Source organism: Patagioenas fasciata, chromosome 6 (genome assembly GCF_037038585.1).
Source record: "Patagioenas fasciata isolate bPatFas1 chromosome 6, bPatFas1.hap1, whole genome shotgun sequence".
Classification (NCBI taxonomy): Eukaryota; Metazoa; Chordata; class Aves; order Columbiformes; family Columbidae; genus Patagioenas; species Patagioenas fasciata.
This window is the reverse complement of record NC_092525.1, coordinates 37,460,445-37,487,780: the sequence shown is the minus strand read 5'-3', so window position 1 is coordinate 37,487,780 and position 27,336 is coordinate 37,460,445. Positions and strand designations below refer to the sequence as shown.

General features: G+C 40.2%; 1 protein-coding gene across 7 annotated transcripts in view; it reads left to right on the top strand.

Annotated features, from left to right (window-relative positions):
* The window catches only part of ST6GALNAC3 (ST6 N-acetylgalactosaminide alpha-2,6-sialyltransferase 3), a 249,812-nt gene that overhangs the window by 122,962 nt on the left and 99,514 nt on the right, over nt 1-27,336 (top strand). For all 7 annotated transcript variants that reach the window (XR_011739815.1, XR_011739814.1, XR_011739811.1 and 4 more), the window contains one exon: nt 3,468-3,662. Coding sequence is in view for 2 of the 7 variants with exons in the window: in XM_071810561.1 (XP_071666662.1) it covers nt 3,468-3,662 (195 nt within the window). In the remaining 5 variants the exon portion in view is untranslated. The remainder of the gene's footprint in view (nt 1-3,467; nt 3,663-27,336) is intronic.

The following is a 27,336-nucleotide window of genomic DNA, read 5'->3' as shown; positions in this document are numbered from 1 at the left end:
AAAAGCTAATAAATTGTGATAGTGCAGCTAAGAAACTGTTTACAATGTCTTATTGTTTACTCTTCACTGAATATGTATAAAAATATTTATAACTGAATATACTTTTTTTTATTTAAATGTCAGCAACATCAAGATACCTATGTTAAATTAGCTACCAAGATATATAGGTTGATTGAGCTTTATACAGAGGATGTTTCCGTATTAGAGAAACATTTATTTTGTTGAGATACTATTTGTATTCATGAGAACTGAAAATTAAGGAGGGGTAAGATTTCTTTCTGTGGAGAGCTGCTAATTAACGTTGGTATAGCTCTACCGAATGCTAGGATGTGTGAACATTTAAAATGTTGATGCAGACAAATTTTGAGAGAAATTAGTCTAGTGTTCATCCCTGTACATAGCTTCATACTTCCCTGTCATATTGTAGAATGTGTGGAGTCTCCAATACTAAATTTTAAATTTTATTACAGGAAAGAGAACAAAATCCATTTACCTGCAGAAAGAGAGATCTTACAAGAAGTACCTCCTGACAAATACCACTTTGGTGTTGTTATTTTTGAGCAGGTAAAGGAGGGAAGAACGTAAGGGCAAGCAATTACTTTTAGAGGTGCCCTTTAGAATAGTCTTGCCCACTGAACAGACTGCTGTACGGGATGCTAAAGGCTAAAATTATGAGAAGTAGGTGCTTTGTTGTTTTTCAACACTGAGCCAATGAAATTACAATTTGCAGTAGTCTTTCCCTTGGAGAACGCGTATTGTTGGATCTCATGCCTTTAACAAAAAATTGCAAGGGAACCAAATCCTTAACACAAGTTCCTTTGTACAAGTTGATAAATAGACATTGTGTTTGTATATAGCTGGTTTTTTTTCCCCAAAAACATTTATAACAGATGTGTTGATTCCCTTCTGCTGTAAAAATGCCTTTATCTTGTTGTGTTGTTCTAGTTAGTGCAGGTTCTTTCTAGCTAAGCAACACACACAGAAAAATCTTTGGTGTTTTCTTTTTCAAACGATATTTTCTTACATAAGAAAACAAAAGGCAGCCACAGTCGTTGGTGGTTTTTTTTCCTTTCTCCTATAGTGCAGTTTATTTAAAGAGAGTGAATATAAAAATCAGATGGCATCTTGAAAAGGCCAAGAAATCTAACTACACAATCCGAATTCTTCTTGGGGCAGAGGCTCCTTAGAACAGCTCCCTGTGAGAAGCACACAAAGCTGACCGCAGTGTTTTCAAGTTCAGGACGTATCTACACAAAATAAAGGAGGTACAAATGGTATTCAGCAAACCAGGAATAGAGAATATGTGGAAATCAGTTAGTGGCATCATACAGGGCAGTATTGCTGCTTCCCGCTGTGGATGTTTTGATTGAAGCGTGCTCAGGTAGTAGAATGAGGCTGTAGATTCCCCTTTAAGTATTTGCAATAGTTTAATCCCAATTTGCAATAAATAATATGACTAATTCGCAGTCCTTCTCAAGGTTTTATGATTATCACTTGCACTGCACATCTTGGCTCCTCTTAACGCTTACAAGGCCCTGATATATAGCTAAACATTTCTGACTCCATCTGGTACAAAAAGAAGTGACACAGAAGTGCTCCCCAGCCAGTTTATTGCAATTTAATGTAAATCTGTTATAATGCAGCTGATGAAAAGTGCAGTGGCTTCCATGAATTCCGAAAGCTGTGATTGGGTTGCGGCTGCTGCGTTGCCCTCTGAAGATTTGCTGGGTTTAATTTTACATTGCACGGTCATTAGCCGACTACAATTCCTCACTGAATCGCATTGCCACAATACTGCTCCTCTTCATCATCCTCTTCCCTTTCTCCTCACAGTGACCTCATTCACCCACGTTTTCCATTTCGGTCTTTTGTTGCTTGTATCTTATAAATTGCAGCCTCCTAATACATCAAAACAGAGCCATGCAATCGACCCCCATAAGGTACTATTTTGTTAACTCTTGTGTGTGGGAATACAGCACCATCCCTTCAAATTTGCTGTATGCTCTTTGCGATTCTCGCCTTTTTCTGTGTCCAGAAACCAAACGGAAGAATGGCAGCAGTGTCCCCAGGCTGTGTGTGTGGGCACACGAGCCCTGTATGCTCACGTTCAGTAAAACTCTGTCTGCACCTTTCCCAGTATGTTTGCTGGGTAAATATCATCGTTTCTTCTGCTCGGCGTCTTGAATTTGATTTTCTGCGGACTGTCAAATGAACCTCCAGGCAAAGAACAAATTCATCTTACGTGGTTGCAATCAGAGCTCGCCTTCCACCCCTCCATGGCTGTTGCAGCATGACTGATCTGATTGCCGTCATGTACAAAATCTGTCCTAAATGTGTACTCAGCTGGTGCCTGTTAGGTGGTGGTATTTGCAGACAAAAATCAGGGTGATCCGATTCTGCTGTCCCAGTGTTGAGTGTTGCTATATACTTATGTAGGCCCTTAGGCAAATAATTCTTTTTGCCTCTTTTCTGTATGTTTTACTGTTTACAGGGGGTAGAATTACATTCAGTAGGGTGATTAAACTGTGGCAAATTAGGGTAAAGCTTGAGTGTAATTAAAGTGCAGTAAAAACACCTGTAAATGATTATTGTTCCAGTCCCTCAGGGAAAATTTAAAGATAACCCTTATGATACGGTATCATACCTAGAATCTTTACATATGCTAACTAACATGTATTGTCCTTAACTAATTTGTCAAGAAGTAATTGACTGTATCATTCAAAAAATACCAAAGAATGAGGGAACATCGTATTTCTTCTAAGTTTTTCCTCCTGCGGACTGGGTAGTTACCCAGGGAAAAAGCTGACATCGTTCTGTGGTTACATTAACCAGTCCGACCAACTGGATAGGTTAGAGGTGGAAAGCAAAGGTTAATTAGATACAGGCTTCAGATCTGCTACATTATTAACTATGGAGGTCGTCTTGTCCAAGATAATAATGCCTCACAAGGTCAATTTGTGAACCTCCAATAAGGCAGGGCCGTTGTGCTGACTTCACATTTATTCTAAAAATATTAGAGTATGAGTTCTGCTGCGTTGGAATGATTTAAAATGAACGCACAATAAATACAATCTGTGGCAATCATCTTCTGCGCAGTAAATTTTGTGTGGTATGACTGCAAGTGGCATTTCCACTTTGTGCGTTTGTCGCATGTCTAGAGCACGGATGCTTTTGAATGGAGACTTTGGGGTGGACGTTTACATAAAAATCGTAATTCCATATACAAATAAAATTTAAACCAGTTCTTAAAGAAACTCCTGAAACCTCCGAAATGCAAATTTATTGAAACAAAGGGATCCAGTCACCCAGCTCCTTGTGCTGCTGCAGCAAAGTGACTGCCATAAAAATAATTTCACTTGAGGCTTTCTAAAGTGTTTTTCCCTCATCCCGTAATAGAAGATATGTATTTTTTATTAAAACTGATTGTTAATTTTAATAATTTATCTTCTTTCTTCTTTTCATGCCAGAGAAAGTCCGTTGTTGCTGTGAGTTTCATTGCGGCGTTCCTCTGTCTGATCATCGTTCGTCTCACAAATGAAGTAACTTTCCCTTTGATCCTAAACTGCTTTGGACAAACCAGTGTCAAATGGATCCCATTTTCTTATGGCCAAAGGCAGCCTCTGAGAACTCACTATGGATACATAAATGTGAAGACACAAGAGGTAAGACCTGTTATAAAGAGCACAACAAAATGGACCCGTAGACTTTTCTGTTCCTCCTTTTCTACCAGCATGTCCACTGTAAATACTAAAACGAGTAATGTTTCTGAGCAAAGTGTCTTTTAAATGTGTGCTGCAGTTTAAATGACCATTGAGTTTTTTAAATTTCCATCATGTCTGTGGTGGAGAGAGCGGTGACCTTGCCTTAAAATCATGCTTAGTCCCAGTAAAAACTGGTATTTATACAAACAAGAAAATTTTTCAGATTAATTTCAATCCTTTAGTCCTTTTAACTCAAAGGGAAATTTTCTTGGTTGCTTTTGTAACAGAGTCCTAAAAATGTTTCATTTTGTCTGCAATACCCAAGGAAGAAGTAGTTTGTGTTTGTGTTTATTTGCATGGAAGAAGACATTTGTGAAATGAATATATACGAGTGTAGAAAAGTTATAGAGCTAGAGGTTTACTGGATTTTTCTGCAACTGTTACACTAACACTTGGTATCTATTTGAAAGCCAGGTCAGTATTTCCAGTCTGTATTTTAAAATGCTTTAGCCTGCATCTGCTTTGCAGAATACTTGTTGTGGGATAAAAATACTTCAATGATAAGATTATATTTTATAGGGGCTCCTGCTTTAAACTGTCTTAGCCAGCAAAATATCTGATGGCGTTTTTGCGTGTTGGCAATATTGGTGGGTGCTTTTTGCCCAGACTCCTCTCCCTTCCTCTCTCTCTGTACTATTTGTAACAGATGCAAACTTGCAAAATAAGCTAACATAAAAAGTTAACTCTTTATAAAAGTTGTTTCTGCACAGGTATAGCACTCTCAACTGTGAAAAATACTATCAGACTTCTACTTACTGTTACTTATTTTTCTTTATTAAATTGCATTATTAAATTATTAATTCACACACCAGCTTTTATAGAGAATGCCAATACCACTTCATGATGTTCAGTCCTATAAATGTATTGGACAAATTAGTTACTATTTTACCTTTAGAGTGTTAAATACGAAAATCAGAATGAGAGAGGGTTATGCTTTTTAGGAGGTAGCTTCTTTTAAACTTTTAATTGTTGTCCATATAAGATACAACACTGAGTATGCTGGAGGCCAAAGTACGTTATTTAAGGAGGAGAAAAAGAACGAGCACTTGAAAGGAAATCTTTTTGAGTCAGGGTGTGAATCCTAGTCCCAGTGAAATGAATGGGAGCTGTTGTTGAGTTCAAAAGGGCTACGGCTCCATCCAGCATATCTTAAATACAGAAGGACCAGGAACCCACTGGAAATGAGAGGGCAGCGTGTTCTGCATGTCCCTGGGTTATTGCCACAGTGGCAGGTGTGGAATCCAAATGAGGCAGAGCTGCCACAGTCACTTGATCACTATCAGTCTGGACTGATAACTGGAGAGGAGAGGAGCATGCTAATCCATTTTTATTCACCATCGCCCTCATCAGAGGTTGGCTGTAGCTTGTGGGAGCCTTAATTCATTCTTAAATTTGATAACACGCTTGGAAGTTCTAACGGTAAATGGAAATGAATGTCCTGAAAGTTGGTGACCAGTATCGGTTAGTAAGACATTTGTCTCAATTTAGCTTAGGTCGTGAAGGACTCCTTAAACTTAGTAATTTTAATTGTTTTTCCCCTTGTATTTGCAGATGACATTAATATTTTGCTAATTAAAATGATAACGAAGAAACTGAATGTGCCTTGCTGACTGCGAATGCGCCGTCTTCTGACTTAATTGTTCCCTGTCCAAAGGAAGTTTTATTGTGCTGCCCATGTGAAAAGCTTTTACGGGGCTCATGTTCCTAAGTCACACTCGTAGCATTGTCAGACTACACTTTTTATAACACAGATTGCTTTTAAAATATGCATTTGTTTGCTATTTGTATTAAAATGACCAGCAATTCTCAGTTGTTCATAGAGATTAAAACCACAGATCTCTCATTTCTGTAAGTGCCAGATATGTTGAATTTCTACTCGTTTCATAGAACTGAAATACCACGATGAATTATCAGAAAATTATGTGATGGAGAGGAAGATAGCAGAGAAGGCTTTTAAAACCATCATTTTGGCTTTCTCTTTGTTTTGTTGAGAGAATCTACACACACCTGTTGAACGTGTTCACATTCTTCTAGGGTGTCCTTTGAAGCCTGCCACCCCACTGGGTCCTACATGTCTCCCGCTATTTGAGAACACCCCCTCCTGCTCATCGGCCACTTCCAACATCCTCTTCCTGTTCTTCACATTTGTTCTCTCTTCTCCTGTTCCTCTCCGCGTGTGCCGCATGCCAGGGCTCTCTCATCCTGACTTCTCAGTGTACTCAAATAGTGCATGAACAAGGGAAAAAACAACCAACCAACAAAAACCCACAACTTCAATCAATAGAAAAAAAGGTTAGTTAGGAGGAGCTCATTTCTTTTGGGGCAAAGTTGAGTGGGATGAGATGGGACTTGAAACCCTTATGAGATGATGGAAAATCACTTACTTGGTGGTTAAGGCTGAACTGATCACTGATTTCTATTAAAGGAGTTAACACGGTGATATGAACATCTGTGTTTATCTTAAGTAAAAAACAGTGATGTGTATATTATTAGGTATGATCAGAATAATGTGGTAAAGACATATTTTAGGAGTTGTGTATTTGACTTGAAAGTATCATGCTATGGCATTTTGATTATTAAAAAGTCTGAAAAAAATTAAGATTACTATAACTAGGTTGCATGGGAGTATTTAATATAAAATGCAAAGAGAGACATAACTTAATCCCTAATTAAGACTGTACATAATACAGGGTTGTTGCTATGGTTTCCTTGATCTGTAGCTATAGCAACAGCTTTGAAAACCTGACTTTATGTACATTAAACATACTATATTTGAAGTATAAATAGGAGTGAAGTGTTGTACTATACTGGCCCATTACATCTAGACACATTTTAGTTTGGCTTTTGAGATTTCTGAAATAGGTAATTCCTCACCTAGAAAATTTGTAGCTCGCTCCCCTCAAGAGAACAGAACCCTTGGTTAGTCCTTCACAGTGGGATCTCTTTTCCTTTTTGTGTGTCCACATTTGAGGGGACTCCCTTAGATTTGGGAAAGGCTATTGCTGCCTGTTCTGCAGTATTCCCATCTTGCTCAAGTACATGAATTTTGACCTTTCAGTGGGAAAGTGTATGGGCAAGACGGGCAAGATGACCTTTTTCATCCCTTATTTCTTCTACTTTGTACCTATGGATTTTTGGTGATAGGTCCCATGAAATCCATCTTTAAGAAATGTCATGCCTATCATGTGTTAGTTACTTTTATCCTATTCCTGGTATTTTTTCACAGAAAATACTACTCTGATACCACTCCACAGTGGTTACCTAATCGAAACATATTGTCATTTGAGTAAACCTCACCCCCCACCCCAAGCTGATGTAAAGATTCTTCTCTTCTATCAGAAATGGGCAACCAGATAGGAAAAAAAAGGCAGGTGTAGGAAACATAACCTTCTTCCTTATTTCGCACTGCTCCTACTCTACAAAGAGTTCTGGTAAAATTAATGAACATCATGTATTTAAATTGCAGCATTATGACATCAATTTAAAACCCATTAGTGGTTTGAAACTTTATGCTAGGCAAGTCTAATAGTGTTCTTGGATATTTGATTATGCTTCCTGAAAGGTGAATATTGAATAGATTTTTACCATACCGTCAGTATTAAAATAATATAGCATTTTCTTACATACCTAAAATCTGAAATATAGCTGCAATAACACTTGAAACATAATTATAAGTAGTATATTCAAGTACTATGCAAAGATTAAAACTGTTCTTGGAAAAGGGTAAGTTCTGAGATGACCTAAAATCCCGACGTTAAACTGCAACTGTGAGATCTAATGGCTTCATCTGAAATGAATTCTGAGGGAGAGAAGAGCCTTTGTGTCCCGAGCATTGAAGAATCTCGCAGTATAGCGATGAGCACTGGGGAAAAGAAACATGCATTGTAGCAGGTGGGGTTTTTTGGTTGTCAGTTTGTTTTAATCCTATTGCAACTGAAAACCTCATCAATACTGTGATATTGAAGAAACAAATATATTTGAATCATATACACACCATTTTGTCCTGTAACCTGAGCAAACTAGTACACAAGCAATAATTGCTTGCTGGTTGTGGCACACCCAGCCACATACATGTGTGAACGTTCAACCTAAGTCTAGTTTGTGGTGTGGTTTTTGTGTGTTTCTTTTGGTGTGGGCTTTTTTGTTTGTTTGGGGATGGCTAACTTCATTAAAAACACAATAGCACCTGGAGTATAGAGGAAAACATCACATGCAGAAATCCAGGCCTTGCTATGTGCCATCTGGTAGTAATATAAGGCACATACTGTTTCAACAATAGCAAAACCACAGTTGACAAACTTGTTAGGAGTAATCATAGGAAGCACCTATACCAATCATGAGAGACCATGTTTTCATACCTCTTGAATAACTAAATTAAAAAATGGACAAAGAAAGCAAAGAGCGTGATGGATGTTTTAATAGCTGTTTCTTTCCACATATGGGATGTAAGAAAAAATTTTAAAAGGTCCAAAATTTTCATATGAAATACTAAAAATAACTAAAGTTAGTGATCAACCTGGGAAGCTTGAAGTTTTACCTGTGTTAGTGATGGATACAGATTGACACTTACTATGAAGAGGAACTGGGAGAATAGTACTGGGCTTTATGTCAAAACAGAAGGTACGGGACAGTGAACTCGTGTGGTGTGTTCTGCTAACTTGAGAGAAGCTTGTGTCGTGCTCTTGCTGGGAAGAGGTGGGTCCTAGGGAGACTAAAAGGCTTCATCAACCAGAACTCACAGTGACAGAAAGTTGCTTTAGTGTTTAATTGCTGACAACTTCATAACTTCCATCCTGTCTTTTCCTTTGGGATCTTATTCATTTTTACGGCTTAAGAATTCACAGGATATTTTGTTAAGAAAAGGTCATCTGATTCATAGTCATATATCATTTATATCCCTTCTAAGACACAATTGTATATCAGTTGTTCTGTTATACCATTTCAGCCTTAGTAATCATGTCATAATAATGGAACTAAAAGTAAACATGCTGTATATTATTCTCAATATTTGTCTGCTTCTGCCATATAAATTTTCAGGAACAACTTTTCTTGAAAAGACTACAGAAGGATTGGCTACAGAATCACAGAATCGACTGGGTGGAAAAGCCCTCAGAGATCATCCAGTCCAACCCTCGGTCCAACTCCAGTCCATTGCCCAGATCATGGCACTAAGTGCCATGGCCAATCTCAGTTTACAAACCTCCAGGGCCGGTGAGTCCAGCACCTCCCTGGGCAGCCATTCCAATGCCTGACCACTCTCTCTGCACAGAATTGCTTTCTAATCTCCAGCCTAAATCTCCCCTGGCAGAGTTGAAGCCCATGCCCCCTTGTCCTATTGCTGACTGCCTGGGAGAAGAGCCCAATCCCCCCTGGCTAGAACTGCCCTTCAGGTCGTTCTAGAGAGTGCTGAGCTCACCTCTAAGCCTCCTCTTCTCCAGACTAAACAAGCCCAGCTCCCTCAGCCTCTCCCCATAGGGTTTGTGTTCAAGTCCCTTCCCCAGTCTTGTTGCTCTTCTCTGGACCCGCTCCAGCACTTCCATCTCTTTCCTGAGCTGAGGGGCCCAGAACTGAACACAATACTCCAGGTGTGGCCTCCCCAATGCAGAGTACAGGGGAAGGATCACTGCCCTTGTCCTGCTGACCACGCTAGTTTTGATAAATAACATTTTTAATGACAATCGTATTGCTCGTTGTAATTCTGAGGGGGATTTGTATGGTGGGTTGTTGATTCCTGTCCCCCCAACCCTCTGTGTTTGCTGACTACGCCAGAGCTCCCATTGCTGGCTCTGGGAGCCGCAGGCACGTGCTTAAAAATAAAATTCCTGCCAAAGATTTTAACCACCAAATGATCAACTCCGGGAGCACATCTTATATTACAGAAACAGACCTCACTGAACAAATTATCACCAGAGTCCCCACTGCTTTCTTCCTCTTTCCAGCTCCCTATTGGCCTGAGAGGAGAGAGAACCATCAGAATGAGCTGCGAGGTCCACTTGAAACCGCTCAGGCTGTTACGAACCTGCGGGAGAGAAGGCAGCACAGATGATGTGTGTCTCAGTAGAGCAAATCCTGCCAGCTCAGCCTTTTTCCTTCTGTATATATGGAATTAGCTCAGGTTTTTAAAGCTGCCACAACTCTGATGGTGTCTCATGAGGAAAAAGTCAAGTGCCAGGATAAATATATCAAGTATTCTATACAAAGGAATTAAATCTGCTCCACACAGAGCCTGAATGTGATGAGTCAAGCAGTGCTGCCTGTGTGGCAGCTTTGCTATTTTTTTCTTTCCTTAAAAAAAAAAACCAGACTAAGGGACTTGAGAAGCGATTACTATCAGCAAGTGAGCTGTGCCATCAAAAGTCAATCCCTAAAGAATCTGGCCTGGTAGAAATAAATGCCTAAGATACACAGCCATGGGCTGGATTGATCTTTTGAATGGAGCTTACAGGTTATAGCAGAAAATGTGCCCGGTGCTATAGATTTGCCATCTACCTTGGTTATATGTAATTTCCAGAGATTTCTCCCACTTTCTTGGAGGTTTTTTTTTACTGCTAGCAAAGGGGAGGTTTATATTGGCTAATGTTAGACTCCCAATGAGAAGGTGCCGGTTGTGTTTTCCAACTGAGAAGTGTGAACATGCCTCTCCAACCGAGAGACACGACACCACGAAAACTTACTTGACACCGTTTGGAAAACAGAGAACAACCTAAGCTTTGCAGTTAACCAGCCTGATAGACAAACTTCCATCAGTAAATTTGTGTTTTCATTAAATGGCAGCTGGACCAGACAAAGTGAATGGAATATTCTTTGGACTGGTAAAGAAAAGATCAGAGAGGTTTGGTGCAATAGATTCTTGAACAAGACCAAAGCTTTGGGGATGACAGGAAAGGCAGGATGGTTGGTATAATGAGCAGGTGAGGGTTGTGGTTGAACGGAGGAAGGAGGAACTTGCTGTAACCTGAGCATGCTCTTACCCTGGAGGAGAACTGAATTCTGTTGCCATGATGTGATTTCAGCTTTTGTCAGTAATAGTTGCTAAATTAATGATGGGCTGGTTTGCATTAATAGTAAGCAAGGTGTCTTCCTGGTGTTTCATTTCATCAGCCGGGAGAGCAGTGCTCTGTAATTTACTCACCGAATATCCTCCCACTGCTGCTCTTTCAAAATGAAGATGCTTTCATCATAAGTTCCGTGTCACTCACCTCATTTATACCTGGAGTCTGTTTCTCATGGAGGATCAAGGTATCCTTTGCAGCAAAGTCTTGCTAGTGGTGATGGCTAAGGTACACTTTGTACTGGTGTATAAAATACACCATAGAGTAAAAAGAGCTAGTGAAAATGAAATTTTACTCATATAACTGTTTCTACACAATGGATTTCTGCTGGCTGTGGCAATCAGCAATTGTAGCTCTTTGAGCTCCTGCCCAGCATCGCAGTTCTGGCAGAGATGTGCACACTGAGCTGACCCAGGGCTGTTCATACTTCCCTACAGGGAGGCTGCGTGCCAGCCACACATACACTCATGTGTGCACGGGTGTGCACGTGAGCACAGCAGTTAGAACCTGCACGAGAGACAGGCTCCTAACACTGACAATCATGCCAATTCCTGGCTAGTTTTAAAGCTACAACCATCTTCCTTGAAAGCCTTTGCTTTCCAAGTTTGCTCCCATGGCCATCTGTCATAGCCTGCGCTTGGCAGCTTCATGGTCTGCTGCAAGGCTCTGTGGATTGGATATATCGGGGTTTTTTCTGGTTTATTGTTCTCTGAGTTGGTGGAAAGTTTCTACTGAGTGAGCCTTTTCTCTTAGGCTTTTTGTTAGATTAAAATGTGAACCTTAAATGCATTTTTGAGCTGTTTATCTGTTCTATGTGCTCTCAGACTGAGCTGGAACAGGTGGACTGGTATAACTGCTGCATAGAGAGGAATGAGCTAAGAGACCCTCTGAGAGCAGATGCAGATCGCACCAGAAATAATTGCTTTTCTTGTGATACTCTCTCTTATCTGTCTGAATACATTAATCCATACTACCAAATATGTGTTGTTTGGTCTGTATGTGGGCCTGTATGACTGTCTTATTGAAAGCGTCATTCCCCTGACCAGCATCACTACTCTGGCAGTGTGTGGATCTTGGAGCTGTACTTGATCGAGTACCTGTAACAAGGACCTACATTTTCTGTGAGCGTAGCTGTAAATTTTGTCTACTCATCATAAATAATTTTTGAACTACCTCTAAACCAATAATTACCACCACCATTGAAAAATTCATGGTAAATTAAGTCCCTAAAATGAAAACCAATTCAGTCTGGGTAGGGGTGGGGAAAAGATGAAGTTGTGTGTTATCTGCAGTATTTCTTTCTTCCATCTTTATTTTTCCTTCTCATTTGATGTATTTTTTTTAGATTCAGCTAGTCAGAGATTACAGTAATTTGTTGTTTCCTGTCATTCAGAAAAGCAGTTGGCATGCCCATTGGATGCATAAATACAGTGTTAAATGGAATTCCAAAAATGAGTGCAGAGAAATTACTGGAGCGATTTTGGGATTGTCCACTCAATAACAGCAATTCGTCCTCCATTTTTATCCCTAACCCAAGGGGTACACATTACTGCCTTGACTTTGTTCATACAAGTCCTCTTTTCTGCAAGTAAACACAGCATTTTTTTTCATAGCACAGCTGCTTGAATTTGTCTTTAAGAGTCTCTTGCAGTTAGGACCCAGAGTTTTAGATTTGAAAATGATGGAAGTGCCACAGATCTTGGATCAATATTTCTCCAGGGGACAGAACCTGCTTACTCCAGTCTGCAGAGAATGCTCAAGGGCCCTGTATTAATATTACACCAGCCAAAGTGCAAAGTTGATTCGGGTTGATTTCCCTGCTTCTAGTTCAGTGACGCTACCACCCTCCTTCCCTTCTGCTTTTTTGAATACTGATGCCCAAGAGTCATGTTTGTAAAGACAAAATAGAATTTCTGGAGTGCATCAAGTTGAAAAAGTATTTTTCTGAGCTTTTTTTCAGATGCCTTTAGACTCCTATGAAATGCCCGACTACATGCACAGGAGCCACCCGCAAGTATTAGAGTTCCAGAGCAGTACACTGAAAGCTTAGATCAGCACTGGCAAATACACGATGATAGAAATTAAACACCAAGGTGAAGGACAAAGTTTGGCTTTTAGGTAAAAACAATAGCCCTGTATTTGTTGACATACAGTTTATTATGGAATTGATCAATGACTGATTTTTGTGAATTTAATTTTATTGATTTATTAATATTTTCTAGCTTATGATACAGTTTCTCATGTCATCTTATTTCTAGTGTGTAAAAATTTCTGATGTCTGTAGGATTTCCTGTTAAATCTTCCTTTTTAGATCCAGTGCTGATTTCTTCCTTCAGCTTCTGTCCTCTGCAATTTGTCTTGCCCTTCACTGCCCAAAATTTCTTTCACTAGAACATCAGATTACCTCTTCTCCAAAAATATACTATTCGGGAGAACTTCTAAGGCACCGCTTGGAGATTTAGGAGACGAGGGACTGTTCTTAACAAGGCAGCAACCATTGCCTTCTGCTCAAGGTTTGGTTCCTGAATCGATTCAAGATGTAGCACCAAGAAGAATGCATAATATTGATCCAGTCTTCAGATGACAGGCTTTGGAAAAGCAACTGGGAATAGATTTCCAACCAGAAGAATTTATGGCAAAATTGTGTCTCTGCTTGGAGCTCACATACATTTTTAAGTTTCTTTCTGCTGTCTTTACAAGCATAACTTCTTTCTCAAATGGAGCAAGTCCCTAAAATGTTTATTTGCTGCCATGCCAGAGTCTTCCAAAGGCTGGGTACAGGTACTTTTCAGTGGGTTTGAGGCTAAACAGGCTCTCTAGTTAGAAACCACAGAAATGTAATTGTCTCAAAATCGTAGCAGGTGACGTCTCTTCATTAGTCCTCTCAATGGCAGATCTTCAGGGAGTCCCACAGGAGAGCAGGATCCTGTGGGGTCCCCCATTCGGCTGAGTCCACTCATTTCTGCTCCAGTTGTTCAATACGCTTCGTCATCACCAGTGTCAGTGACAAATGATGGAGCTGACAACGTTACTGTCATGCAAATAATGATGTTCAGTCTTGATCGTTTACTCAGCAGAGAACAGGTAGAGGAACAGGCTGGAACTCTTGTGTACTAACCTCAGTTTCTGTCCTGCTGCTGGTGTGGGCCAAAGGTACTGTTCACTTCTTCTGTTTCACCATGTTTGTCAAGGATTCATGTTTATAAAGAGCACGTAACATTTCTGGATCAAGTCGCTTTTGGTCACATTCAAAAAGTGAAGTGGGGGTGGTGAGATTAACTCTCATATAATGATTTGGGATCTACTACCCCTGATATATTGTGACTTATTACATTGTGTTACAGCCAGAACTTTATTGTCAGAACAACAACAAAAATAATCTTTGCACTACCCTAATGCTTTATTCTGATTGACAGAGGACAGGGCAATTCAAGTGGTGTGACAGCGGTGTTATCACGTATTATATGATGATATATAGCAACTTTCATAGACTGCCATTAATTTTTGCATGAATTCTGTCTGCCTTTGATAAGCATATGTAACTCCTAATAAATTATTTTGGAGCTGAGCACAAGAATCAAGGAGAAATGGAGTTTTCTAGGTGTGGAAGCTGGTGATAGCTGAAAATGGGAAGGCAAAACTCACAGATAATTGTGGATGAGAAGTCATTTTCAAGCAATGGATGGGGGGGATATTGTTTCCTGTTTAAAATGAGTTCCTATCTCCGCTGGCTGCAACACAAGGTAAATTCTGTCATGAAATCTAAAACATTTGTTATGTTCAGGCTGTTGATAATCACATAGGAACCAGGTTGGTGGAGCTCCCTCCACTTGCTCTTCAGCGGCTTGCTCCCATTCTGTTACCCACCCTTCATTTCCTGGGGAAGAAATAACCTTCTGTGAGGGCATTTATCTGAACAGCACAGAAACCATTTTCTGCAAACCAAACTATTATCGTAACAGAATCCTTAAAAACAACCCCAAATAATTACAGTGACACTGATGTTTCTGAAATGAGTGTCTTCTTTTAAGGCCTCTGTTTCCTCTGGTATTACTTCCAGCCCTGTTCACCGAAACTACAGTGCCTGTCTACCATGAATAGCATGAATAATGCATATATTTTTCTGCTAGTTTCAGTGTGTGCTAAGTAGTTACATATAGAAAAAAATGTTTAGAGCTCAAAAAAGCCCAATTTTCTGCTCATCTCCCTACTAGTACATGATTGACCCATATTTCACATTAACTCAGGTTTTAACCTGTCTGCTTTTCTATTTATAATTCTTGGGCCTTTGCCCACATCCCTGGTAAGATCATGCAGTGGACTAACAGTTCCCCACTGCAGTTTTTCCTCAGACAGAGACAGGGAAAATATTGCAGCCGTTTATACCTCATTGTTTCCTGCTTCTTTAAAGATCTTAAATATTTCCGCTTCTCATTCTCTTCTTTTTTCCAGTGGATGCAGACACTTGCAGTTCCACCTTTATCACCATGTTAGCAAGCAAAACTCTTCCATATTTTTCCTAATTTGTCCATAGGAAAAGCCAGCCTCCTCCTCATTTGTCCCCGTCTCCGTTTTCTGGAGCTTGGCGTTGGATTCAGCTGTAACAGGACAAAGGATGTGACATAATGTTACCTCTGCTTCTAGATATCAAATTACCTGGGATTTGTTTTTCCTAAAATGTATTGGATGGTTTTATCATGAGAGTAATGACTTTGTGGTTTCTCAAGATGATGCCCAACTTGGTATTAATACTTTCTTCATGGTTTTCTGCTCTTTCTGCAAACACCATTTATTTTGTCCTGGTTTTGTTTGTTTCGGTCCAGATGAGAAATCTTAGAGTGGTTTGAGTTATTCTTGGAAATATGACTTTTGGCCACTATTTTTTCCATTCAGTCTGCAGTAGTGTTCTTGCAGTTTAACATGTTTGTTCATTAGAGGAACAGCTTTCATGATGGAATGTGCCAGGTCTCTTAAGAAATTAGCAATTCATTTTACGTTAAAACCGTCTGATTTGTACATACACTTGTAGCTCTTGTGCATTCAGATTAATTGTCCAATTATCTAAGCTGTATTCTGAATTCCTCAAAATCAGTCCTTTTATTGGTCTTTACTAAATGTGAAAGTGCCTCTAGTAATTTCTCTTAACTAACTAAGCATGTCATTTTTCTCTGAAAAATCTAGTTTGTCTGGCAAGACCTTTATAAACAAATATCATTTTGGCAACTACATATCACTAAGAGGCATTTCTGCGTTAGATGTGAGTAGATATTATTGCAAAATACATCTTAAAATCTGTTTGAATTTTTGAATTGCTAGAGAATTCATGACTGTAGCACTTTTGTTTCTTTTGCAATATGAGCATCTCTCTATATAGTTATGCAATGAAGTATTTGTCGACCTAAGGGTCTCCCAGATTTCGACTATATTTTGTATTTGAGCTAGGATAATCTTTAAAGAGTGTTCTGCGCAGAGGTAGTGTCTGTTGTTCAATGATCTAGAGCAGGGGTGGCAAACTCATTGTCACCAGGGGCCACATCAACGTTGAGGTTGCCTTGTCATGCTATTTGGCTCTTTGAAGGCAACCGCGAGGCTGACGTGGCCCCCGGTGACAATGGGTTTACCACCCCTGCTCTAGAGGATCTGGGGAGGCAGATGTGTTTCTATAACAGATTGCTTGGTTTAGGTTTGCTCCCAGTTATTGCTGTAAAGGAAACATCACGTTCTTGTGCTTTGTGGAACGGGTGTGTGTGTCCACAAGGCTCTTATCGTAGTTTAAGGGCAAAGGAGATTGAAACGAGGTGAGAAAACATCCACATATTGACAGCTGTTATACCTAGAGCTACGCCCTGTGGTATTTGGAGAACCTGTGTTTTGCCTCGTCGTAATTAAACTGTTTATGGTAATCAGCAGTATTTGCGTATTCTACTGTGAAAGGATGCCTAGTTTCATTTTGCGGCAGAAAATAGACTTGACATGAGCTTTGGTCCATAGGTAATAGGTTCTTGAAGGCTCAGTGTAATGCTAATCTCACAAATTGGTACGTTTAACAGTCATCCACAAATGCACCCTTTTGTGTAATATGCAGTTGATTGTAACAATTATGGATGCTATTTAATGGTGCCATCCTCAAACCTTCCAGTGCGATACTACCTAGAGAATTTGTTACTGATGAAATCATTATGGTGGTAGAGGAATGAAATGGATTACTACTAAAATTACTCTCAAAATCTAATTGTAACTTCACTGGAATTTTTCCCATGATGGACATTAAGTATATGCTTATTTCTTATTTTTATAGAAGCAGTGTTTTTATGTGAATGCTTAAATTTATTTCAGTATCTAATATATATATATATATGTTAGGTTTTGCTTCTCATTTTCAGTTGTGGTCAAAGGTAACGTTAGTCCGGTTTTCCTTTTATCTGATATCCTTCCATTCTTACTTCCCCCATCACATGAATAAAACGTATTTCCTTCCTTGAAGTCTGCCTAGGGTTGCTCAAATTAATATAATGAAGAACCCTATTGTATCAATATCTGAAATGATGCAAGTTCTCCCAATTTCCTTGGAAAGAAAACCATGCTTTATAATTTCTTAAAAATTTCTTAAAAATTAAAACATTTCTTTCAAAATTCTTCATTCTTGCTTGATTATAGTCCATGAAGAACAGGTGAAATCCTTGCTCAGGATGGGAGATTTCTGTGACAGCCCAAGTTCCCTGAGCACAGTACACTGCACTTCCATGCCACCCTGTTACATTACCTGTGTATTGTTCTAGCTCTCATTAAAAGATGTGATATTTCAGAGCAACAGCCTGACATCCATCCATAGTTGTACCAGTTTTTCTTTCTGCTCTTGATCTTACAGTATAGATTGATCCTATGGAAGCTAAAAAATGCCTGTGTCTGTTCATCAGCTTCTCTCCCTGTAGTCACAAAGCTGGGGCACAGAGGGGGTAGATGGCCACCAACCACCAATTTTGTCACCAGCCATAGAATAAACTTGACTTGGTGGGCTTAGAAGACAATGATGCAGAAATAGGGTTTGGGCTTGTTTTGGGTTTTTTTGTATAATCTTATGTTTCTTGTGTTTTTCCGTCTTTCTCAAGCAGCAGACTGAATGATACTAACCTGATTTGATAATTATTGTTGAAATTTGCCTTCAGGAAACTGGAAATTTGTGAACCCACAGTTCTAAAAACCTTATGATTATATGCTATATCTATACAAAATGTATTTATGTGTACTTGGACTCAGTACTATTACTGTACTTAGAAGCAGGGAACCCTTCCTCCTAAACAGGGAAGGTATTGCAAAGCAAGGAGGGCAGTATTGTTGACATGGTTTGAATAGTCCCACGGGCTTCTATTATTTTGCTTAACAATTGCTTCCAAAGAATCTCAGATACCAGAAGCTATTTCTCAGGAGAAAATATTGTCAAGACCATTGTGCTTATATCCTACTGTTGTGAAAATTGCCATGGGATTGTTACCTTTCACCCAGGTGGTCCCCACCGATGGGCAGAGATGACCTTGATTTAATGTCTCACCTGAAGGCAGGCGGTTCTGACTGTGCAGCGACATCCCCCAGTCGCTCTGTTGCAGCGTCAGCGTTGGCTGCCAGCCCGTGTCTCAGTCAGAGATGTGCATCTCTGACCTTCCAGCACAGAGGCAATAGTGCTGCCAGCTGTGTTATGCTGACAGCCAAAGGACTTGTTTTTGAAATCCAGAAGCAAAGAAATTGAGCTAAACACAACACAGACTTCTACTGTTGGGGGAAAAAACGTGGCGATAAACGCCAAACAATCTTTCCTTCAGTTTCCAAATAATTTTGATTTCCAGGTTGCTGGGAGTAACTTGCTTCTTTAATGCAGTTCTGCAGAACGATCTGTTTAAATTTTATCTCAGAGTGAGTGCTTTTAGCCTTTTGAAAAACCTGATTTATGTCACAGTCACAACATTAAATACAGCGGTTCTGCTTCAGTGACAAATGGTGGGGTCAAGGTCCATGGTCTGCATTTTCTAAGTGCCGTGCATGGATTTGCATGCACAGAGCTTACATTAGCACTAACACCATTTGTACAGGAGGCCCCCGTGCAGCACTTTGGGAATGCAGCCTCAATAGAGAAGATATTTACAGCACTGAAGCTCATGTTGGGAAATATGAACAGCTGTGCTCCAAACAAAAACCACACATCTGAAGTAAGACAAGCATACTGAAAATTATGTCCTGGCAGTTAACGTTTTTATTTGTACACACTGCTATGCAAAACTGAAAGGAAATATTATTCTTTCAGGATTAATATGCTTTGCAGAGCTAATAGGAGAAAAAACCTGTCATTGGAAAACATTTTTACTGATCATAATTTTTCTTTGTTGCAGTTCCTGTAGTGTTGGTACGAAAGAAATATAATTAACGAGTGAAAGTTATGTCACTCTGCTAATTATGTTTTACTAGCAGTGAGATGACCTCTTCATACTTTTAAATAATCAGTTGAAATCATTCCTCTAAACCACATATTTACATAGATTTTTAGACTTTGCTATTTTAGTTTTTCAGTTCTAATAGCTGAGCACCTGCTGTGCACAGGAAGTGGGCACCTGAGAAGGCTTGATCTGTCGTTCCAGTGCAGGATCCTTGCATTTGTGTGCACCATGGCTGGAGTTTATTGGTAGCTAAATCCACGCCAAGTTACAAGGACTTTGCAAAAAGGAATTTTAGCTTGTTTTACGTTTGACTGATGGATCACGTGCCGGTGCCTCAGGTTTCCTCCCCTGGCCTGTCCCTGCCCGTCTGTTCTCCTATCCCTGCAGGGTGACGCCTGGAAGGTCGGAGGCGTAACTCCGCCGATCCCCATGCGCTGGGAGCAAATGAGGCTTTTGCAGGATACGTGATAATTTTCTAACTAAATGGACCATGCTAAATACTTCACCTTCACACACAGTTTGACATGTGGAGAGGTTTGATGTAGGGAGGCTTTTTTTCAAGAAGAGCAATATACCAAGTGCAGTTCTTTCTGAGATCAAGTATCCATCCCATTTTGCAGACTGGGAAAGTGAGACCTTGAGGTTGTCATTTACCAGAGGCCACAGAGCAGGTCAGGACCAGGCCAGACCCAGCTCAGGCTTCCCAAGGCCACTGCTCTGACCTCTAGATATTTATTTCACTGTGCTGGCAGAGCAGTGGGCCTGTGTGCCTGCTGCATAACTTGTGTATCCTTAAAGGAGAACTGGTGGGTGAAAGACACAAAAAGCAATTTAGAAAATAATCTTGTTAAATACCTCGTAATTAGTTTACCTATTGAATTTTGGAATATGTCTGCCTGCTCAACTCTACATTTTGGATGCTTCTTTAGTATGAATATTTTATTTCTTAATGACATATTTGTTGGTTGAGGGAAAATGGATTATTTTCACTAGTGCTGATTGGAATAATGTTTTCCCAATAACAGTCATGGTGTTATTAAAAAATACAACCAGTGTGGCTACTGAAGGAGAGAATAGTATTCTGCTACTGCCACTATTACTGTTTTACTCAACTGACTGCAGTCTGTGTGGTGGGTAGGAAGGTTCTGGCCCTGCCATGGACAAGATAGGTGTGCCTGTGAAGCTGACATGATGGGTTTGAAAGTCAAGGTTCAGGGTCTGGGAAATGCCATGATTATAATTGCCTTTCTGCTTTTGATTCACACTTCTTCGATGTATTCATGGCTGCGCATAATGGGACAACTTCAGCTTCATTCATTGTCCAGATTTTACCATTTTTGGTGCCAGCTGAAAACATATAAAGAAGGTTACTAGGACTGCTGCCTTTGCTGAGGGTATGGCAAGCTGTGAAGGAGTTAGGACATTACAGGAATGGAAGGCAAGGCTGTCATGGTTCAGCATTAATGCTGGCTGCTAGATTTTATTCTTGCCTCTGTTACAGAATTTCTTTGTGGTTCCAGTCTAATCAAGCCATATTTTTACTAATTGTGTGTTGTTTACTTTCTGAATGCATAGTTTGAGACCCTTGGGTCTGATTTATGAAGCACAGAGATAGCTCAAGTCAATGAAAATCTTTTTAATATAGAAATGACCAAATAACTCTTAATTGCTTCAGGTTCTGTATGTCGGTGAATGTATACTTCTCAATTTAATTAATAACTTTCGCCTTACTTTCTTAGAACCCTTCTGCTGAAGAGGGCTAATGCAATCTTTTTGCGTCTCACCTTAGAACGGTATTTGAGAAGTGAGGAGCTACTAGAATATAAGCGCTGTATGACAGCCCATGCAGAAATTAATAAGTCTCAGAGCAGGGTGTGAATAGTGCTCAATAAATGAGGCATGGGGACACATTGACTAATAACAAGAAAACAAAGGCATTGAGTAGCTGCTCATTATGTCAGTCAGTGCAAGCAGGGGTCCAGTGGAAAAAATAGTAGGTGGTCGGGTAATTAAATACACTATCATAATGCGTGCACACAGGGTTGCCCAATTAGGCCTGCACAGCAACCTTAATTCTGACACTTCCCCACATTTTCAATGCTTGATTTTACACATTTAATGTTCCCTAGCATATTTTGGTGTATTTACATATATACGCTCCCCATTGCCTCCTTCATTGCCAAACTGATAATTAGGTAGAGCTACTGAGAAATGCAGTTAGTTGGATGAACAGGGCTTTGCAGTGAATCTTGGATATCAGGCTGCAGAGCAGGAAACTTCAGGCTTGTCAAAGCTTTGAAGGGTTTACATCGATGGTGATGAATTTGTTTGCTTAATTATTTTTAAGAAGTTATGTTTTCAGTGTTTTTTCTTACACACTATGTTACGTTATTTCTAGGTTGGCTTCTGCACTTTCTTCACAGCGTATGGATGGTGGTGTGGATGACATCTTTTTAATGAGGATTCCATTCCACTCCTCTCCCTTGATTGTGAGCAGTATTTAGCTATGGCCCTCATTTTAGAAGATAACTTTATTTCATCCATTTCCTCTGTTGCAAAAGTATTCTCTGGAGCCAGGTATTTTGATTTTAAAGTGCAGCTGTCTAATCAGTATTAACTACTTGTGTGATTTGGAACTTTTTCAGAATATCAGTGAACAATACACATGAAATTGGAAAAATGGGGAGAGTGGAGTAGGAAAATGATGGACAGCACAGGAAAGTGAAGAAGGTTTATCAGAATTTTTTGTCCTGTGCATGCACATAATTTACTTCAGTGCCTCATTGATGCTTCTCTCCCGAGCCATCCCTCTACAGTTGCACTGTAAGTGGTCTACTTGTGCTGTTATTCTGAAATATGCCATCACTTGAACACAAATACGGCCAAGGGTTGAGCAGGACCTTTGTTCCCCTTGCTTCCTCGTTGAGGTGAGATGTCTAAATTGCTGTTGTGTCCCCCTTACCTACCTGTTGGAGCAAAGGGTGAAAGGGGAGATATGAGAATATAAGGACATCTGAGTTAGGGCCACCTTTGCCAGGAGGTGTTCTGAAGGCACCTCCTTTGCCATGTCCACTGTCGCAGGCTGTCCCTAAGAGCTCGCAGAGTTAAAGCTGCCCTGTTTCCTTGGGCAACTACCTTCTTATATTCTTACTCAAGCTAAATTTGTCTTCATACCAAAGGGACAGGTGGTGGTGCTAGGTAATCTTCAGCAATAGTAATAGTATTCAAAATACGAATCCAGGTGATAGGTTCAGAATTAGAAAGCCTGAAAAACTCAGCCTTTTTTTAATCTGCTCACTCCACAAGCTCATAACTCAGTTGTTTTTCCTTTTCTTTTTAATATTTTACCTGAAATAAGAAGCTGTCATTATGGGGACAAGAAATCATGAATGGAGGTGTCCACATCATGTAGGTGTCCACATCATGTATCAAGCCATGAAGACATCATCTTTAAAGCACAGAACCAGTGGTTCTTGGACTGGAAGTAAAATGTGCTATAATTAAACACCGATGCCCTGGAATGAAGGGGTTTTTTGTTTGTTTTTCTCTTTGAAGGTAATGAATTCTAGTAGAGCAATGGAACAAAAGAAGCACAGTGTGACTCTCCTTTTTTCTGACAGAAAATAAACTGCAAGTGTTCTTTTACATTCACTTAGTATTTAATATTTATTTTAGTTTTCCATTGGAATTGTCTTTAGGTGCAGCTTTCTCTTTTGGTTGTTCAGCAGTCAGGAATGGTGCATTTAAGGTGGAAGGTGGAAACCTTTCACAAAACCCCTAAAGTAGTAGTGAAAATAGATGGTTAACTCTGAAATTATATTGACTGTTTTATTACAGTTTTTATACCAATTTCACCAGACTTTTACAAATCTTTCCATTCTTATAAAGCTGTCTCTTTTGGAAACTGCATAGAAATCATTTGGCAACAAATTACATTATAGCATAGCCTAAAATTATTGTTTTATCTCATATTGTGAAGTCCTTTGGAATCTTTTTTGAAGACTTAGGCTGGTGCGGGCTTTGACAGTCTTAGAATACATGTAAATTATGGCAACTTTTGAGATCCCTTGTAATTCTGAGCTCCATACCTGAATTTCGCGACACGTTTTTCACTTGTATAGTTAAAGATTTGTAGAGTCACATTTCCCTGTAACACTCTGTTCATGTGAATTAAAATCAGAAACATGGAGAACGTAGATCACCAGATGATGACAAATAAGCATGACGGGTCAAGGCAAAGGACATATGAAGCTTAGTATTATCCAGAACTTATATCTTCTGCTGCTACGTTTTTGATTCTTCAATAAGCTGTTCTTAAAGCATCCAGATGCTTTCACCTTACATTGCCTAAAGCTGGGCATCTCAGACTGGTAACATTTAAGTGCTTATACACAGATGGAAATGACCTCTCTGAGATACTTCTTTCTCTCTCGTACTTGTTTAGCAGAACACTTCAGCCCATGCTTAGCACCAGATATATTCAGCAGGGGCCTCATCCAAAACCAGATGAAGACATTGATTTTTCACGCATTTTGGAATGGGTCCCAAAGCATTTAAGTGCATGCTAAATTCTGTATTTGCTGAATTACCTCCAATTTGTAACAGATAAAATTTTAAAGGTAGACGGTCCATGGGTGTTCAGGGAAGGCAGTGAAGCTAAGAGACATTTAAACTACACAAGGGAGGTCCCTGTCTTGGTTTTGTTAAAAAACAAGTTTCTCTTTTAGTGAATTTTGCCTGTCAGCTAAAGCCTTCATATTAGCTGCATTTTCTTGGAGAACCAGACACATGTTTTGGTAAACCTAGCAATGGAATGCAAACTTATTGAGAAGCATGGATGGACATCTCGCGAGAGGGGCAATGAGAAACCGGTGACCAAGAGACTGACCAACTGTGTATAACATTCCATTCACGGGAATACTTCATATAGAAGTGTGAGATCATGAGGATCTCGCCTCTTTTGCCTTTTGCCCTTTTCCTTTTTCCCCATGGCCGACATTAGGAGAGGACCTTGCTGGTCGTCCCTGTGAACTGAGGCCGGTGAGAGACTGAATCCAGCTCCGGTTGGCTGCAGAGTCCAATCCAGGACTTCAGGTGCTGGCTCTGCAGTTGCTGAGACTTACAAGATTGGTTTTGTATATTTTGTGTTATATTCTCTATTCTTATCGGTAGCATTAGTAAAACATCTTTAATTTTTCCAACTCTCTTCTCTCTGTCCTTCTTTCCCTCCCGATCGCCTGTGCTGAGTGGGAAGGGGGGAGAGGGAGGGGCAAAAGGGGGAAGTGGGGGGGAGAGGAGGTTAACAATACATCTGCCAGGGTTTGATTGTCACCCCAAAATCTTAACCCTCGACAGTCCCTCAATTCTCTCTTTTTTTTTTAAAAAAAAAAACAAAGCAGCCAACAAATTAAGTTTCTTCTACTGCAGAAATCCATGATTTTGGTTGATTTCTTGCTGTATTTTTCATCCGCAGTCAACTTCCTTCTTGCACATAACAGAACTCAGGCTGCTTACTGAACTATTTCTAATGTGGTTCTGATGGTTTCAGAAAGTGCCATCAATTGCAAATATATTGCGCAGGTAGTTTAGTGTATAATTTATCATCACTTCCAACTCCTTTCCTTTTTCATGGTGTTATATCGCTCATTCCTTCTTTTTATGATTTAGTCTAGATGATTTTTACTAGTATTGCATCTCAGGAGCTCACACTTCACCATGCCGTTCTTTCTGAACCTGTTCATGAAACATGGGGTTAATCTGTCAAAATGAACCTGGATATGTGTGGTCTTCACATATTTCAATTCCTGAGTTAGTTGCCCAGAACATGGGGTGATACCTACACATAACTGAAAATCAAAAATAACTCCGACCGAAGAAAATAATAGAATTCAGTCTGTATAATCTGTTACCTGCCATTCTTTGTTGTTTTGATGTAATTACACTGTGGATACAAGTTGAGGATATAAGTTGGGGAATGACCTATTAGAGAGCAGTGTAGGGGAAAGGGACCTGGGGGTCCTGGGGACAGCAGGGTGACCATGAGCCAGCACTGGGCCCTTGTGGCCAGGAAGGCCAATGGTACCTGGGGTGGGTTAGAAGGGGGTGGTCAGTAGGTCAGAGAGGTTCTCCTCCCCCTCTACTCTGCCCTGGGGAGACCACACCTGGAATATTGTGTCCAGTTGTGGCCCCTCAGTTCCAGAAGGACAGGGAACTGCTGGAGAGAGTCCAGCGCAGCCACCAAGATGCTGAAGGGAGTGGAGCATCTCCCGTGTGAGGAAAGGCTGAGGGAGCTGGGGTTCTGGAGCTGGAGGAGAATGAGGGGTGACCTCGTTAATGTTTACAGATCTATAAAGGGTGAGTGTCAGGAGGATGGAGCCAGGCTCTTCTCAGTGACAACCAATGACAGGACAAGGGGTAATGGGTACAAACTGGAACACAGGAGGTTCCACTTAAATTTGACAAGAAACTTCTTAATGGTGAGGGTGTCAGAGCCTGGCCCAGGCTGCCCAGGGAGGTTGTGGAGTCTCCTTCTCTGCAGACATTCAAACCCGCCTGGACACCTTCCTGTGGAACCTCAGCTGGGTGTTCCTGCTCCATGGGGGGATTGACCTGGATGAGCTTTCCAGGTCCCTTCCAACCCCTGACATTCTGGGATTCTGTGATACCGAGATGACACTATCTGGATTTTAGTACTACAGTGTTTTACCAGTGGTGTCTAGTGATTGCATAGAGCTTACTGATATTTTTTCACAAAAGGATGATTTCAGCTCTCCATAGTCTGGCATTTAAAAGCAGGAAACCCAGATCAGCTTCCATGGACCTGAACCTTCCTCTATACAGACTCAGCTTATTGCTAGTTCTATGCAAACAATAAAAAACATTTAGCAGAAACTCTAATATGTAATGGAGACGCTTTTTAAAATCTGTGTGCTATTAGCATATTTAAGATATGTGTTGCCAATTATTGACAGAAACTATGTGTTAGACTGGAAATTATCCAACTAGGTCTAAGAAAGACCTCCCCTGGCCAGCATAGCAGGTTGTAATTAATTTCTCCTTAGCAGAAAATTTTTACTATCCTTTTCTATATTGGTTTGACCTCCGTTAGATGCCCTGATTTATTTTTTTATAATGGCGACAAATGGTATAAAAAAAACCTAAAGTGGTTCTAGTAGGTACCCATATGGCACTACATATTCTCTACAGTAAAACCTTGAAATGTTCTTTAATACACATCCTTGTTTTCTTCTCTATGCTAAGACTTATAACCTTCTCTGTTTCTTGTCTTGCTCAATGCCATGCTTTCCCACTTCAGAAATCAATCTGTTGGATGAAGCAGTATCAAATAATTTTTTCAGATACAGCAAAAATATGTCCATCCTTACACCTTTCTCTTTGTGGAACAGTGGAAAAAGCACCCCTGTAAACATAGCCCCATTGGGGTTAAGATATTTCCCTCTGGGTTTGGAATCTCTGGAGATCATTCAGTCCAACCTCCCTCCTCAAAGCAGAGTCAGGTAGAGCAGGTCGCTCAGGGCTTTGTCTCGTTGTGTTTGAGTATCTCCATGGATGGTGACTCCACAACATCTCTAGGCAACCTGTTCCAGTGTTCAACCAGCCTTACAGCGAAAAAGTTTTTCATGTGTCTGAACAGAATTTACTGTGTTTTTATTCATGCCTATTGTATCTTGTCCTGTCACTGGGCACCACTGAGAAGACTCTGGTTCCAACCTCTAAATTCTCAGCCACCCTAGTTAGGTATTTATACCAGATCCTTGAACAGGCAAAAGTCTTGGTCTTGCCATTAAAGTTGTCAATCCCCTGGGCCAGGATCCACAAGATATATATTGTTAACTGTCTTTTAGACTTTAGGTGCATATGGGCTCTGCTGTCCCTGCCTGCTTTCTGCCTTGTTAAACTTGTGTTCCCATTTCTTCCTTCTTCCATCTGTCAGTGGAGTCTCCCTATAGTAGAGATCGAATCTTACCAAGCACAAACAAAACTGCGTTAAGACTGAATGTTGCCTCAAACTTCCATGTTCTGGTGTCTGTGAACGTAAGCGGTAGCTCACTTCAGGAACAATGCTATTGATTGTAG